The sequence below is a fragment of the Saccopteryx bilineata genome, chromosome 6, assembly GCF_036850765.1.
Source record: "Saccopteryx bilineata isolate mSacBil1 chromosome 6, mSacBil1_pri_phased_curated, whole genome shotgun sequence".
Classification (NCBI taxonomy): Eukaryota; Metazoa; Chordata; class Mammalia; order Chiroptera; family Emballonuridae; genus Saccopteryx; species Saccopteryx bilineata.
This window is the reverse complement of record NC_089495.1, coordinates 117,192,930-117,209,008: the sequence shown is the minus strand read 5'-3', so window position 1 is coordinate 117,209,008 and position 16,079 is coordinate 117,192,930. Positions and strand designations below refer to the sequence as shown.

Below are 16,079 nucleotides of genomic sequence, written 5' to 3'. Positions count from 1 at the left end.
TGATTTTCCATAAAGCAAACAGAACAGACTCCCCAAAACCAAACGCAGTTATCCCATCACCTTGCTTAGAAACCTACCATCGTTTCCCACTGTACTAACAATGAAATAAAATCACAAATCCTGGAGTCATGGGCCCCTCCCGTATTCAGCCTTCTTTCTCCCCAACTCCACCGCACCCTCACTCAGCCCCTCAGGTGTCTTTCTGTTCCTCCGAAACGAGGCCCCTTCCTGCCCAGACAGAACCTTCCCATAAAGAAGTGGTAGCTGAGCCAGGATTAGAATCCAAGCCTCCTGACTTCTTTCCTGAACAACACTTCTGCCACAGAAAGAACAAAAGAAACACCGTAAAAGCTCCCTGAGTCAGCAATTCTCAACATATTTTATCTCATGACACATATAAACTAAATATTAAAATTGATTAATATTTGTGTCACACCAAAAAATACATTTTCTGCCAATCTGACAAAAAAAATAGGTATAATTTTTATTCATTCGCAGTGGATGGTTATGGTTGTGTTGGCTGTTGTCATTTTTTTATTGGACAATCTAAGGGAAAAGGGATGGTGCCCCTGCCTGACTCAATAGTTAGGTGTTGCATGTTTTGAAAATACAGTGTGTCCGTAAAGTCATGGTGCACTTTTGACCTGTCACAGGAAAGCAACAAAAGACGATAGAAATGTGAAATCTGCACCAAATAAAAGGAAAACCCTCCCAGTTTCTGTAGGATGATGTGGCAGCATGTGCACATGCACAGATAATGATGTAACACCATGTATACAGCGGAGCAACCCATGGCCATGCCAGTCGAGATGTGGATGGTACAGAGGAAAGTTCAGTGTGTTCTGTGGCTCGCTAAATTCGAATCCGTAACCAAAGTGCAACATGAATATCGGCTCGTTTATAACGAAGCGCCACCACATAGGAATAACATTACTCGGTGGGATAAGCAGTTGAAGGAAACCGGCAGTTTGGTGGAGAAACCCCGTTCTGGTAGGCCACCAGTCAGTGACGAGTCTGTAGAGGCTATACGGGATAGCTACCTAAGGAGCCCTAAAAAATCTGTGTGTGAGCCCACATCGAATAGGTATGAAACTGGGAGTGTTTTCCTTTTATTTGGTGCAGATTTCACATTTCTATCGTCTTTTGTTGCTTTCCTGTGACCGGTCAAAAGTGCACCATGACTTTATGGACACACTGTACTTGCGGAACATCAGTGTGCCTGTCACGGCTCACCGGTCGAAAATCACTGCCCTAAATGATCATAACCTCTGCACAGTCTCCAGACTTATGAAGAAAAGGGCTAGCGAAGGGAATCCCAGGCTATGTCTGATGAGCGAGGCGATGCCCCATTGAAGCCCAGGCACCCTGCCCTGTCTTTTTCTCCTTGACTTTTATGTTAGTTGTAAAGACTGCATCATATGAGAAGTGCCACATTTTTATTTGCCAGTGTGCCGGCTAGAATGCTGGTGACCACACCATATGACTTAAAAGTTTTTTAAATGTCTATTAGTCCTGGTAATTATTGTTAATAAAATTAGCTGCAAACAACCTAGGGTTACATGTCTGTAGAGAGCCTCCTATAGGAAACAAATCATGAATCACAGTGATCCTGAGCAGATGGTACTAGTTTTAAAAGACCCAAAGTGAAAAGAAATGTCTTCTGACCTTTAGCACCGCTGATAACAAGCCCAAGTTCTGCGCAGACAGAAACACAGACAACTTCGTGGTCATGGCCAGTGAGGACAGCCCGTGGAGCGGGATAGTCACCTGCAAGGACACAGCAACCGTGAGTCACATGGGCCAATGGCAGAAATGAAGAGCTGAACCAGTCAATCAAACGCTTAAAATAACAATCATTAGTGTGAGTCGAGGGCACTGACTCACTGTGTTTTACTATGAGTCAGTTCCTGAAGCTCTCTGCTCTTTCCTCTTCTGTAAAATACCGACTCGCAGGTTCCTTAGATTATGGGATAATTTAATAAATATGATGTGCTTACATTATAAAGCAGTGATAATTATTCTTTTTTTCTTTTCCTGGTATTTGTTATAAAACAGACACATAGCCTGTCATGGCATTTCATGCCCTATCTTATTTAATAATGGTAATATTCAGATGAGTTAGGTACTACTATCATCCTGATTTTATAGCCTAGAAACCCAAAGCTTTACAAGCTTATAACTTGCACAGGTTTATACAGCTAACAAGTATTGAACCCAGAACTATGTAATTTTAAACACCGTGGTTGGCCTGACCAGGCAGTGGTGCACTGGATAGAGCGTCGGACTGGGATGCGGAGGACCCAGGTTCGAAACCCTGAGGTCGTCGGCTTGAGCATGGGGTGGCTGGCTTGAGCATGGGATTATAGACATGACCGCATGGTTGCTAGCTTGAGCCCAAAGGTCACTGGCCTCAAGCCCAAGTTTGCTGGCTTGAGGCCAAGGTTGCTGGCTTGAGCAAGGGGTCACTGGATCTGCTGTCGCCCCCTGGTCAAGGCACATATGAGAAAGCAATCAATGAACAACTGAGGTGCCACAACAAAGAATTGATGCTTCTTATTTATCTCTCTCCTTTCCTGTCCATCTGTCCCTCTCTCTGACTCTCTGTCAAAACAAACAAACAAACAAACAAACAAAACCCCCAAACAAAGCCATGCTTGGGTCCCTTTAAAGATATCCCAACAAGACAGGCCGAGGAGCTTTGATTTTGAGGAGGAAGGAAAGTAGAAAAGGAAGGAAGATATGATCATCTTAATGCTCCTTCTGACTTAATAAAGTCGAACTTAGAGTCCAGCTGAACTAAAGCCACATGCATTCTCACTGCTGGGTGATTTCGGACACATTGAGTGAATGCTTTCTAAATGACAGGCGTTCTTCCAAGCAGGCTAGGCATGGTGAGTACAGAGGTGTAAGGCATAACCTAGAACCACTGAGAACACATCAAACCATGGCCTTGCACAGGCTTACCACCGCCGGAGGCACTCCATAGTGACAAGTGTGAAGAAAAACAAATGTAGACACAGAGAATATAGCAGGCACTAAAAAACCCCTGCATACAAATGAAGAGAAAACAAGACTATTTGGTGAATAAACTGCATGAAGACAGCGTGAGAAGGGTCAGCACCACTGAGAGGGCATCATGCCCTGCCCTGTCTTATCAGGAGAACTGAGAAGCCAGTTTGGGGTGAAAGTCAGGGATCTCTATAGTGTTGGGGTGCAAATGTGTGGAGGAAGAGGAAGCAGGAGAAAATCAGAGAGGAGATCTGGGAGGTGAATAGGGCATGGTGCCAACCTGGGTAGGGCTGTGGTGGTTTCTTTGGTAGACGGGCAAAGACTCACTGAAGTGAAAGTCCGCTGAAGGCCATGTGATCAGAAAGGACGTGAAACAATTACAAGCAATACAATCTGAACCTGGACCCACTGGTCAGATTCAACAGATACCAATGCCTTTAATACCCAACTATTTCATTACACCTAATGTCACATGCTTCTGTTTCTCTCAATTTTTAAAAGATTCTAGCTGACTCATACTGTATGACATTGGTTTATCTTGGATGTATTGTTTGTTCATTTGATTTGATCATCTTGGCAAAAAAGTATCACATATAAATATGCCTTTGTGCCTATACATAAATATCATTGTTTCATTTTAAGTTGTCAGTATCGCTGAGCATTACTGTTTCTGTTGGAAAAGGCAAGTTTTCACTTGGTCTGGAAACTGCAACTCTTTCAGAATTCTTACTATTTCTTAAGCGAGGGTCTATGTGAAAACATTTTATGAAAAATTTCAAATTTGTACTTTGATGATATTCTAAAACTTTTTTTTTTTTTTTTTTTTTTTTTACCAATTATAAGGATAGAATTTCTCTTTGCTATGAAAATTTATGCCATGACAATTTAAAATTAAAATCCAATTAAGTCAGTGTTTCTTTAACTAGGGCTCCTGGTGTCCAAGAACACATTTCTAAGAGTCACTGTTAATGACAATTTTGTTTTCTGTATAGGGGGTGAGTGTATTAATTAAATTGGAGAAACAGTATTGTAGACTTTTTTCTATGAGTTTATAAATTCTTTTCAAGTGGGCAGCGTCTACACAACTGATTTTCCTTTATTTTGAATTAAATAATTTTTAAAAATTCCCTACTCAATATAACTATGTATAAGATTAAGAGAATAAAATTAATTCTCTTGTATTAACCCCCTACCTTAAGAAATACATAGGCTTGACTGGTGGTGGTGCAGTGGAACAGAGCATCGACTTGGGACACTGAGGTTCCAGGTTCGAACTCCAGAGGTTTCCAGCTTGAGGGCGGGATCATCAAAATGATCCCATGGTTCACTGCCTTGAGCCCAAGGTCGCTGGCTTGAGCAAAGGGGTCACTGACTCGGTTGGGAACTCCCCACGTCAAGGCATGTATGAGAAGCAATTATGAACAACTAAAGTGCTGCAACTATGAGTTGATTCTTCTCATCTCTCTCCCTTCCTGTCTCTCTCTGTCACTAAACTAACAAACAAACAAACAAATAAAACACACACATAACATTACCAGTAACTTTAGTGTCCCCTTTCTTCTATCTTAGGTTTGGAGAATATTATGCTTTCTAAAAAGAATTGCTACTTTTTTTTCTGCTCACCTGCTTCACCTGTCCGTCAAGTTCACAATTACTCTTTTATAGCACTAAAATTCCTTGCATGCCAGCTGTGGACACATATTCCAGATGGGGTTGACTTTTGTCCTGCGCCATCTTATCTCTGAGACTCATGCCTACCTCCCAGCAAAGGCAACCCACAACGCTTCCTGCTGGTCTGCCAAGATCTCCTCCTTCCCACCTCCTCAGCTTTGGTCTCCAGAAGTTGCTCACACCTTTATGGGAGTGTTTTCAGATCCATCAGCTTCAATTTTGCTTTCAAGGCAACTCTTATTTAGATGGTGTGTGTGTGTGTGTGTGTGTGTGTGTATGTCTGGGGGGTGGTTTGGCAACCCACATTACTTAGTCATCTTTTATACATTTATATATAGTGCTATAATATCTTTAAATATTAGCGGAGTAATGCTCTGGTTTCTCTTCAGATCGTATAAATCTTTCGCCTTTTAAATATTAGCAGAGTATCATTTGTAACTGTCAGCAGTCCTGGATTTATCTGAAACATTTGTATAATTTATAAAATTATACTTCAAAGATGTCCTGACTTCCCTGGTAAAATAAGGATGAAGTATTAATAAGATTTTATGTGAAATATTATCCTTAATTTTCCTAAGTGATTAATTTTACCTCTGAGAGACTGGTGAATTGAAAAAGCTTGAAATTAAATGTAATAAAATTTATATTTCAGTATAAGAATTTCCCAAACTTTTCCCTTATATGCTACAGAAAGAATAAAAAGCAATCTAGTTCTATTGCTAGGGGACTGAAAAAAAATGTAGAAAAAACATTTCTATGAGAAAATGTTTCCAAAGGCTTGCATCTGATTTAGGAAGTTTACAATATGTATTTGTCATGAACAATTTCCCAGGATCCAGGAATAAACTGTAGCACTTAACTCTTAAGGGACTTTGGTTAGGTGCTGGAAGCACTGTGCCCCTCTGCAAAGCAGAGGGAAGGAAACACAATGTATCCAGCGGTTTGGAGTCAGGAAGCCTGCAACAGCACACTTCCTATTTTCTCATTTCATGGCCAAGGATGGTCATCACACACTCCAACAGTCACTCAAAGTCTTGGGAATATTCCGTTACTGTCACATCACCCTTGATGAATGTAGCTGAGGGTTAAAGTGCAGTGGGAGGTGCAGGTGAGACTGCCCCTCTGAGGACGCCAGCGCCAGGGCCCCCATTCCCAGCCATTGTCCCTATAGAGGAACTCTCCCTGTGACTGAATTTCTAGGCACAATATAGAACAAATACATCCCATTGTAAGGTTCCTGATGGGCAACTTTTTAGAAACTCCAAATATAAAAAGGCTCATCCTAAACAGATTACATCTCACTTTTATCAAACATCATTCCAGTATTTTCAAAATGTGTGATAAAGAAAAAAAAAGTACAAAGGCATTCGATGCCTGCCGTTCACATAGAATTGACATAAAGAGATTTTTTTTCCCCAGTGAGGTAGTCTTTGGCTTTTAAAGAAATGATCAAAGCAAAGATTATTCATGGTTCTTATTCTAAACCTCATTTGTGGGACTACTGATATGCGGGGAGGCTCTGTCCCTCCGCATGGACCTGAGCAAGAAGAGCAGTGTGTGGAGGACCTGCGGTCCTCAGCGCGGCCCTCTGGGGGCAGGGCCAAGCCTTTTGATGATGTATGACATTCACGTTTTATCTATGACTTTTGTTAAGTCATTGCAGAATCACTGCAGATGGCATTTTCATTCGTGTGTATCCTTACGTAAAATATGAGAGATTTTGGAGTTAAACCCCAGAATAAGATATTTAATTGGTGGGTGCAGTAGTTTCATCACTACTCTAATTTTGAGATTTATTTTTAAAAATTATGTTAGCCATTTGGTGGGACAGCTCAGAAGGACTGTGTCAGTGAAGAGTCACTTGTCAAGATGCAGCGTCTCCAGCCGCAGCAGGTCTGCCACCAGTGCACAATGCTCGGGCTTACCTTTTCCACAGGTCACGAGGCAACCCACATGAAAACATTCCACGGGACAGAGAACATCTCATGCTGTGGTTTCACTTGATTATGTATTCCCAGATTACTCAATGACAAATGGAAGATAGATAGAAACCTATTTATTCATGCATTCTTCTTCAGAGATGACAATGGCCATATTGTCCTCTGAACACTGCTGTTGCAGGTCAAACCTCTTTCCTCAAAGTCCTGAACCTGGATTTAAGGCATAGTACCTTACTCTCCTATGATCACCTTCCCAAAATAATCGATACTGGATTCCACCTGCTGTTCCCAAGGATGCAGTGCATTGCATGATGCCCATGGACCCGCCCCCGACCCGGTCTGTGACCTGAGGCTCTGATAGGGAGAGCAGAGTAGTCACTTTTCTGCTTTGTATCCTGCTCTGACTGAGGCCAAAGACCCTTGCAGCCTTAGTTCCAGAAAGTGGAAGGCAAGGCAGAGATGCAAGCCCTCTAAGTCACGAAACCTGTGAAGTCTCCTGCTGTCAGGCTAAGCCCCCGCGAGGCCTGAGCGGTCGGCCAGAGCAGGCCCTGGGCTAGGGCTGCTACACTACAGACACTGCTTGGCCTCGGGAAGCTCTACGAGGGAAGAATTTTACACGTATGACAATCCTCTGATATTTCACGAAAAGGTGGTTTAACACATACTAAACCTTAGATAAGGTCTCTTGTTCTGAGGAGTGAGACAAATTCATCACCTAATATGTAAGCACATGGACAAAATGCCTCTGGGCCACTGTCAGTACACACTTTCATCTCTTTTAATGCCAGTGCATGGTGGTGGCTGCAGAACTGGGCACCAGAAGAGTCATTTGAAAGGAGGCTGCGTGCAAACAAAGGGGGGGGTATGATTTGGCCAGCGTGTCCTGACAGGTGTGGCTGGCAGGGGTTCATGTCTGAGCAGCGAGAGCCCAGGAAGGGATGGGTGCACGCTGGAGTCTCCTTTCCAACAGGCTCCTCACTTCACGATGTGCACCGGGCTTACCCATTGTTAAAAGGCTTGTTTATAAAAAGTGAACAGAAAACGCCCAATACCAGTGTCTTATGCACAGTACTCGAGTACTTGTAGATTAGATTTGTAAAGAGTCAATTCTCTTTCAAAGTTTCCCATTGCTATGATTTCAAAAATTTCCAATATATGTATCAACTAGCATTCAATAAGCACCTCATATCTGGTGTAAACACGAAAGCAGCACACTTTAAAAGCAGATCTGATTTTTGAGCCGAGATCTCAATGTATTTTAAGTGTCTGTTGAACAGACAACAATGTTGACTTGCGCCTCTTGTGACTATCTTGTTGGAAGCTACAGCACATAATGAGAAATGTCAAGTCCCAAGATCAATGAAATTCTGGGCTCTAGGGATTCAACAGGAATAGCATTGATCTCTTGAAAGTACACCAGCCAGAGATGGGTTGTAATGTAATACAGAGCGGGGCTCAGGAGGATACGTGGCCAAGTGCAAGACACCTACCTGACAAAAGATTCAATCAGCTGTTAGCACAGATTGCTGTTCTACCCCCTTTCTTTCATGCGGTAGGCTGCTTCCAATTAAAGTGTGCAAATTAATTTTTATCACTTCCAAATTAGTTTCAGAATTTGTGTAAAGTCTGTTTCAGATGAAAGTGCTGACCCCTCACAAGCCTGCCATTCCTTACTGTCAAGTCAGGGACCCATTTGAATCTCTAAGAACACGTTTATGCTCACAGTCACAAGTTTGAAAGAATAACAGTGATGACTAGTATTGTCAAATACATTCACAAAACAGCTATAATTCAACTGTACCCTATGCTAGGTAGTTTTTTCTTTATTCTGTTATGGTCTGAAACTCTTTGTAATAATCTGTTTAGTAATTTCATTGGCTTAGTCATAATTCATTGAAGCTATAAAATTATTAGGAAAAAAACCCTTTTACCTGAGATGTTTAAGTTGGTCAGAATAATATATCTGACATAACAAAACCATAAACTCTTTCCATACCTAAAAAATCCACAAACATTATTTATTTGTTTTCTCTGTAGCACCAACAGAGCTAAGAGCTAGCCATTAAAAAACAATGACAATAAAAAAGAAATATGCAGGGGTGGGCAAACACAGATTACAGTACCAGCCATCATTGCCTAAAAGATAAATCATAGGTAAGGATACAAAATAATGACAATGATTATAAGGCCAATAATGCAAATAAACATTATAATAACTAATAAACAAATAACTACAAGAATGAACTGTTTTTGCAAACACACAACTGTAAACCTACTTTTGCCCACCCTGCATTAAAGTGACTTGAATCTATATCTTGAGCAGCGCGCATGTAAGGTGAGTAAATGAATCCTATTATCTTACAATGTTGTACTGTATAACTATGATCTGGCCTCTGACATAGAAAGCGATTCATTATCCAAACCAAAAGTAACCCCTGAATCCTAATAGCTACTGGGATACTATGTTTCATACTAGGACTACTTCCTTCAAGCCTAGGTTAACACATACAACCCTCCAAACCTAAAGGCGTTGTGTCTTACACTTTGATGTGAATTGATACAAAATGGGCTTTTTGTATCAAGTGGCAATGCATTATGAAATAGCAAACACACAGTCTGGTCCTCTTACCTGTGAATTGGTAGCTAGAACAGATTAAACTGGAACAGGAAAAAATATCATTTTTGGTATGTTTTTTCATATTGTGAGTTTTCTGATGGCAAGGACTACTACATCTATGTCAACATCCACGGCTGACCCCTGATGTGACAGTCAATTCAGTGTGTGCTGTGACCGCCTTTACAAAAAGTGCAAAAAGCAAACTGACCAATATACATGGTCTCTCTAGGCACCGATATTTGTGCCACTGGGTTGGCTGTTTTAACAGATCAAGTCATAAATCAGTCAAGTCAATCAAATGCCAGGTATGACTATTTCTTTTACTTTTGTGATTATATATATATATAATGCAAATTATATAAAATTATATATATATGGCGCAAAGAAATGAAGCTAGTTTTTATATAATCATCAATTTGTACCCAAGAGGTAAGGCTGAGCATTTTGTAGATGTTCAATAGTACTAATAATACCAAATATCACCTGAAAGCAATGCATATTCATGCGATATATACATATCAGTACATCCAAACAAGAAAAGCAGTTCTGTGATCAGTAGGATATAGACTCCTATAAACTCCAGAAGGCAGAGACTTGGGTTCCTAGCATCCCCGCTGCTGAGACAGTACCAGTCCAGGAGCATTCAGAACATGCCTGTTGTGTGCCTGGCACTCTAGCTGTTCATCCTGTGGACTGCGGAAGAACGGCCCCCTTCCACTAATAGCAGATGAAATAAAGCCATACCACACGTATCTACATGAAATGTCCAGTGACATCTTGCAAGGTGGGCTTTATGAAAATGGTTTAGGTTCAAGGATGACAACAGTTTTTGATCAAAAATAAATTCTTATATATGGAGATAATACAACTTTTTAAGGGTAATCTTGTCTTTATTGGAATTAAATAAAATGCTGAATTTTAACAAATACAAGATTCACAATTTTGTTCTTAAGAATTAATACAAACATTTCTATTTCCATAGCTCCTGTTGTAAGGAACTTGACATATTCTAAATATTACTACAGTATATCTAACTTTTCTTGCTAACTTGGACCAAAGCTATAGTCAATTGTTAACCATCTTTTGGTTTAAAAGAACATTAGAAAATAATGTAAAATAAAGTAGTTAACAGGTAAGTACTATAATTTAACATTTTTCTTTGAAATTCTTTACTTCATAGCAGTACATTATATAAAATACTTTATCTCTGCTACCAGATGGTAGCTTTTAAGAAGTAATTCCTTTTTGTTGGCAATATCATTTTAATCATTTCTGAGTTTCACTTTGAAGATGTTAACTGGATTTAAAGCAGTATTCTGTTTAAAAGTTTTTTTATAATAATGTCTAATTTTTGTCAATATAAATAGAAGATATGACACAGACTTGCTGCTTAATTCAGTTTTTTTAATGAATGTTATATTATTATAGACATAAAGAAAATTTGGAAATACCGGTATGTGAAAATACATTGATAAAATAATATGATAATGTACCATACTTAAGAATAGTAAAGCCAATACTAGTAGATAAATCTCACACACATATCAGAATTCTGCTAAATATATATATTTACAAATATAAAAAAAAATTTATATATATACTTATATGTATATTTATAATTGTTCATTGTTCCTCATACATGCCTTGGCCGGGTTGGGGGGGGGGGCTCAAGTCAAGCCAGTGACCATGAGCTTCAAACCAGAGACCTTTGGGCTCAAGCCAGTGACCACAGAATACTTTTGATGATCCCACGCTCAAGTCAGCCACCCTGTGCTCAAGCCGGGTGAGACCGTGCTCAGGTTGGTGACCTTGGGGTTTCAAACCTGAGACCTCAGTGTCCCAGGTCGGCATTCTATCCACTGTACCCCACCTCTGGTCAGGCTAAAAATAAATTTTTAAAGAGATGATTTTTAAAAAGGGTAAATAATGAGATTAATTTATTAGTACTTAGAGTGTGGCGTTTGTTACAATTAGAATTGGTAGCCAGCTAATTATTCAAACTGGTTGGAAACCAAGCAACGTTGAGTATTATTTTTCCTTAAACCAGTATCACATCTTAGTTTACAACATAGAACAGAGGCTAAAATGTGTAATATACACACTTTCTTTTATTCAGTACCTACACTAAGAAACATTACTTATAATACACTTAATTTCTTCATCTGTCTCCAACTCTAGCTATAGGCAACAAGAATAAAGCCTCACAAACCATTTGGTCATCTAGTTCAATCTCCATCTGTCTTCCCGCCAGCCAGCCTATCTATCTATCATCTATCTATCTATCTATCTATCTATCTATCTATCTATCTATCTATCATCTATCTATCTATCTATCATCTATCTTTTCTGTACTATGATAGGGCCTTCGCTCCTATCAATCAAAAGCCATTTTCTATTTTTTCAGTATTCCTGTCAAAACGGTAAGAGTTGGGCATGGGTGGGACTTGAAGGGCAGATGTACAACTTGGCTTCCATCCCCAGGTATCTCACAGGCTGGAACGGACCAGGGGAGGCAGCTTCCAGCCAAACAGCTGTAATGTGGCATCTCACCCAGTCTTGGAATGGTCAGTGGTAGATACACAGTATTCCTGGTAAATTCTTGTCTCTGTTTTGTCATAAATATTCCCTGAAGTTTCAGTTTATTCTGGAGTACTGTTTAAACTAGAATCAATGTATAAATTATCAGGAGAATAAACCTGTTAGGTACGTGTCACTACCAACACTCTACAGAAACCATTCTCCATTTTACAGGAAGTACATGCACTTGAACTATTGGAAGTTTGGTATTAAAAAACAGTAATTATTTCTAGGCAACCTCTTATCTAGTTCTTTAGACATTTAATAGGACTTATTGAAAACCTACTGGGTGTACCACTCTGCCTGGAACCAGAGACTTTGAAGGCGAAGGAGGCAGTGATACCCGCCAGCGCTTCCTCGAACCCACAGTTCCAGGCAGTAACAACTGCCCCTCCGTGGACAAAAGCTCCACGGAGAAACATGTCTGAGAAACTGGGGGTTAAACACATGTCAGCAGATTTATCTGTGTGTGACTTTCAGAGCTTCACGGTGAGTATGAGTGTATGTGGTATTTTCTAAAGTTATTTCACTATGGAGCCATCTTGTTTCTCTACAGAATATCCTGGGGAGCACCATGGAAGAAAACTCAGGAGTCATTCCAAGCCCAGAGCCACCCTTCTTCATTTTCTGCCTTCCCAATGGCTATTCTGATGGGGGGGACTCAGTCACTGTAAATGAATAAAAAAAGATAGTTACTGTGCTACATGGTAGAAAGCAGCAAGTGCTGTCACTGAGGTCCAAATAAACCTTATGGAAATTCAGAGGAGGGAGAGAATCGAGTCAGCCGAGGGTTACTGAACAGGTGACACTGCGGGAGACTTCTGGAGGACAGGGATATTTGGGGACAGAGGTAGAGCAGCTGAGCAGGTCAATGGGAAGGGACCTGGAGCTTCCCCAGGCTGAAGGCTATTGTACTTGCCCATTCTTATGCTTTGAAAATAGCTACATTCCGACAGAAATTTATGCCACTTAAGTTTGCATATTTTAAAATCCTTATAACCTCATGAAAAGTATCAGGAAAATAAGAAGGAAAACTATACTCAAATGAATGTATAGTTTGAGAGGACAATTCTAGACAATACTTACTGCTGTTAGGGTTGTCCCCTATGATATGGTGTCGCCCACTCCAATACCAGAGAAGCAGGGTTGCGTCACGAGACCCCGACACAATATAGCAGTCCCCTCCTATGTATGACTCGGACCTGGCCAGGCATGTGACCACATCCCAGTGGCCAAACACAATCTGAGTTAATTTCCCTGAAACACAGAAACGTTTAATTCTTTTGCTATTTTTCTTTCAATGATAACAACTTTTATTTTTAATAAAATTGTGAAAAATTACCCTGTAGACCCATAAATTTGTAAGGTAATTCAAATCTAGTTACAGGTTGGCTTTCTTCAATTGCTTTTGAAAAAATAATACATGACAATCACTTGAGATTCACAGTGATGATTTTTTTTGCTTGGGCCAGACTAAAGGGAGATTTAAGGTGTTTTACTAGATTTGATTTGGGGAAGGAGATAATAGTCCCCTTTGTCCTATGAACTCGGGGTTCATACTAAAGTTCAGAATGGATAGGGTGGCCCTGGTTGGTTGGACTAATGGTAGAGCATCGCCCCAGTGTGTGGATGTCCTGGGTTTGATTCCTGGTCAGGGCACACAGGAGAAGCGACCACTTGATTCTCTCCCCATCTCCCTTCTCCTTCTCTCTCTCTCTCTTTCTTTCCGTCCTGAAGCACGGCTAGAATGGTTTAAGCAACTTGGCTCAGGTGCTGAGGATGGCTCTATGGCCTCACTTCAGGTGGACAAATAGCTGGGTTTCTGAGTAACAGAGCAGCAACCCCAGATAGGGCAGAGTATCACCCTCTAGTGGACTTACTGGGTGGATCCTGGTTGGGGCTCATGCACATGGGAGAGTCTGTCTCTGCCTCCCTGACTCTCACTTAACAACAACAACAAAAAGAATGGATGGGGTGATAACTATTTAGATACAATGTAAGCATTTAATTTGGACCTTGGCACTTAAGATAAAAATGCCTACATTATGATTATATCATACTAAGCTTTGGGTATAACAATAGGCATTTTGAAGAGAATAAGGTATTTCAAAGCAACTGTTACCTGTTTCTGTAGAGTAAACTCTGAAGCTCTTATCCCAGAATCCACAGATCAGAATGTAGCGGTTATCAGCTGTGACCACGAAACAATGTGCATTGATTTGTATACTCTGATCCACGAGGTCTGTGATCTGCCGTTTGTTCACACCAGAGTTATTGGCTAAATGTAAATAGAAAAGATACTGTAAAGAAAGATTTCATACAAGTTTCATCAAGCACTTATAGAAGGAATAATTTCTTGCTTCATTTGCATAGAAAAAAATTTTTTAAGCCTGTAAGATTATTATGATTTTAACATTTTCCTATGAGGAATATAAATCTTTTTGGTAGCAGTGATTTATAAACCCTATTGCATATTTAAAAACTCTCATATATTTAAGTTCTTCCTCCACTGATAAATAAACACAATACGAGGAATTCAAGATAATGACTTTAAAGCAATAAAAATATCTAAATGCATTTAATTCTATAGATGTTCACTATGCATAAGTTTATCAGTGTCCAGTAAGTTCAACAGTAATGAGGAATAATATTGTATGAGGCATGCAATAGGAAGAAATATCTCCACATTTCCCCAACCTGTCATTTTCTGACGGCATTTATAATTCCTGTGAAAAGAAGGGTAGAGATTTGAGCATGGGTGTTGCTATGTGGGCACTCCCCTGGGGAGCTTTAGACCTGATTGTCAACAAACATAAGGCTTCTCTTGAGTGGGCTGGCAGGGGGGTGGAGGAACAAAAAAAAGATGGGAGAGGGGTTGGGGAGTAAAGAAACAGGCAAGAGTCAGAGGAGAGCATTGGGATTGGATCTGAATACAGTCAGGAGCGGAGAAATGTGGCCTGATTTCCCTGGTGCCTGTCTGCATGCCAGCCCGTCCCCTACTTGACACCGCCCCTCTGGGCTCAGTCTCCAGGCTGACTTCATACAGAAAATGCAGATGGAGATCACCTTCACTCTCTGACTCCAGCTAAATCCATGTGCCACTATTTATGGAGTGTTGCTAACACTCTAATAATAATTACTAGAGAAGGCAAACAATGAAAAAATATACAAATAAATGTAGCAAAGAAGAAAACTTAAAGGTCCCAAGTCATTTAAAAACCTATGCAAGTTATAGTTACATATAACGATCAAATTGGTCCATTACTTATTAGAACAGGGCTATTATTTTTTCCATGGTTACACTCCACTGACACTGTGGATGTTTCATGGGCAGAGAAACTGCTAGATTCTAAAACTATTCCTGGTCCTAAACCTCACTTCCTTCCCAGCACAAAGACATGTAAATGCTGTTTTGTATAGGAATATACCCGACTGAAAAGGCTGCCTTTCATCCTACTTCCGGGTTCAAAGATGGCGATGAATTAACCTAAGGAAAAAATATTATAACTTGCATACAATAATTCTTCATACAATTTTCATTTTTTCTAACTTAGTTCTCTATGTGATTCCATGAAATAGGTAGAACAAACATTTATATTACACACCATCTTGCAGAGCTGAGTGGGTGTGGAAAGGGTTGGGGGCTGGTTCTGGATCATATGGTAATAAATGTGCGTGTGGTTATTTTATTTTATTTTATTTTTGTATTTTTCTAAAGTTGGAAACGGGGAGGCAGTCAGACAGACTCCCGCATGTGCCCGACCAGGATCCACCCAGCATGCTCACCAGGGGGCGATGCTCTGCCCATCTGGGGCCTCGCTCTGTTGCAACCAGAGCCATTCTAGCGCCTGAGGCAGAGGCCATGGAGCCATCCTCAGCGCCCGGGGAAACTTTGCTCCAATGGAGCCCTGGCTGTGGGAGAGGAAGAGAGAGACAGAGAGGAAGGAGGGAGGGAGGGGTGGAGAAGTAGATGGGCGCTTCTCCTGTGTGCCCTGGCTGGGAATCGAACCCAGGACTCCTGCATGCCAGGCTGACACTCTACCACTGAGCCAACCAGCCAGGGCCGCATGTGGTTATTTTTAAACATTTGTGATATCTTCTGCAAAGAGCTACAGCTCATCAGTTTGCAATTTATATGAAATCTTCAACTTAAAAATCTTTTAACCCTACTAAATATTTCTAAAAGAGATGTTTTTTCAGTATTAGTTCTTTTTCTTTCATAATCTCCGAGTCCCTATATATACATATTTTAAATATGTAATATA

General features: G+C 40.5%; 1 protein-coding gene across 5 annotated transcripts in view; it reads right to left on the bottom strand.

The window, feature by feature from the left end:
• The window catches only part of NBEA (neurobeachin), a 740,071-nt gene that overhangs the window by 8,773 nt on the left and 715,219 nt on the right, over positions 1-16,079 (bottom strand). For all 5 annotated transcript variants that reach the window (XM_066236595.1, XM_066236597.1, XM_066236598.1 and 2 more), the window contains 3 exons: positions 13,937-14,092; positions 12,901-13,071; positions 1,666-1,767 (listed from right to left, as the gene is read on the bottom strand). In XM_066236595.1, the coding sequence (XP_066092692.1) occupies positions 1,666-1,767; positions 12,901-13,071; positions 13,937-14,092 (429 nt within the window). The remainder of the gene's footprint in view (positions 1-1,665; positions 1,768-12,900; positions 13,072-13,936; positions 14,093-16,079) is intronic.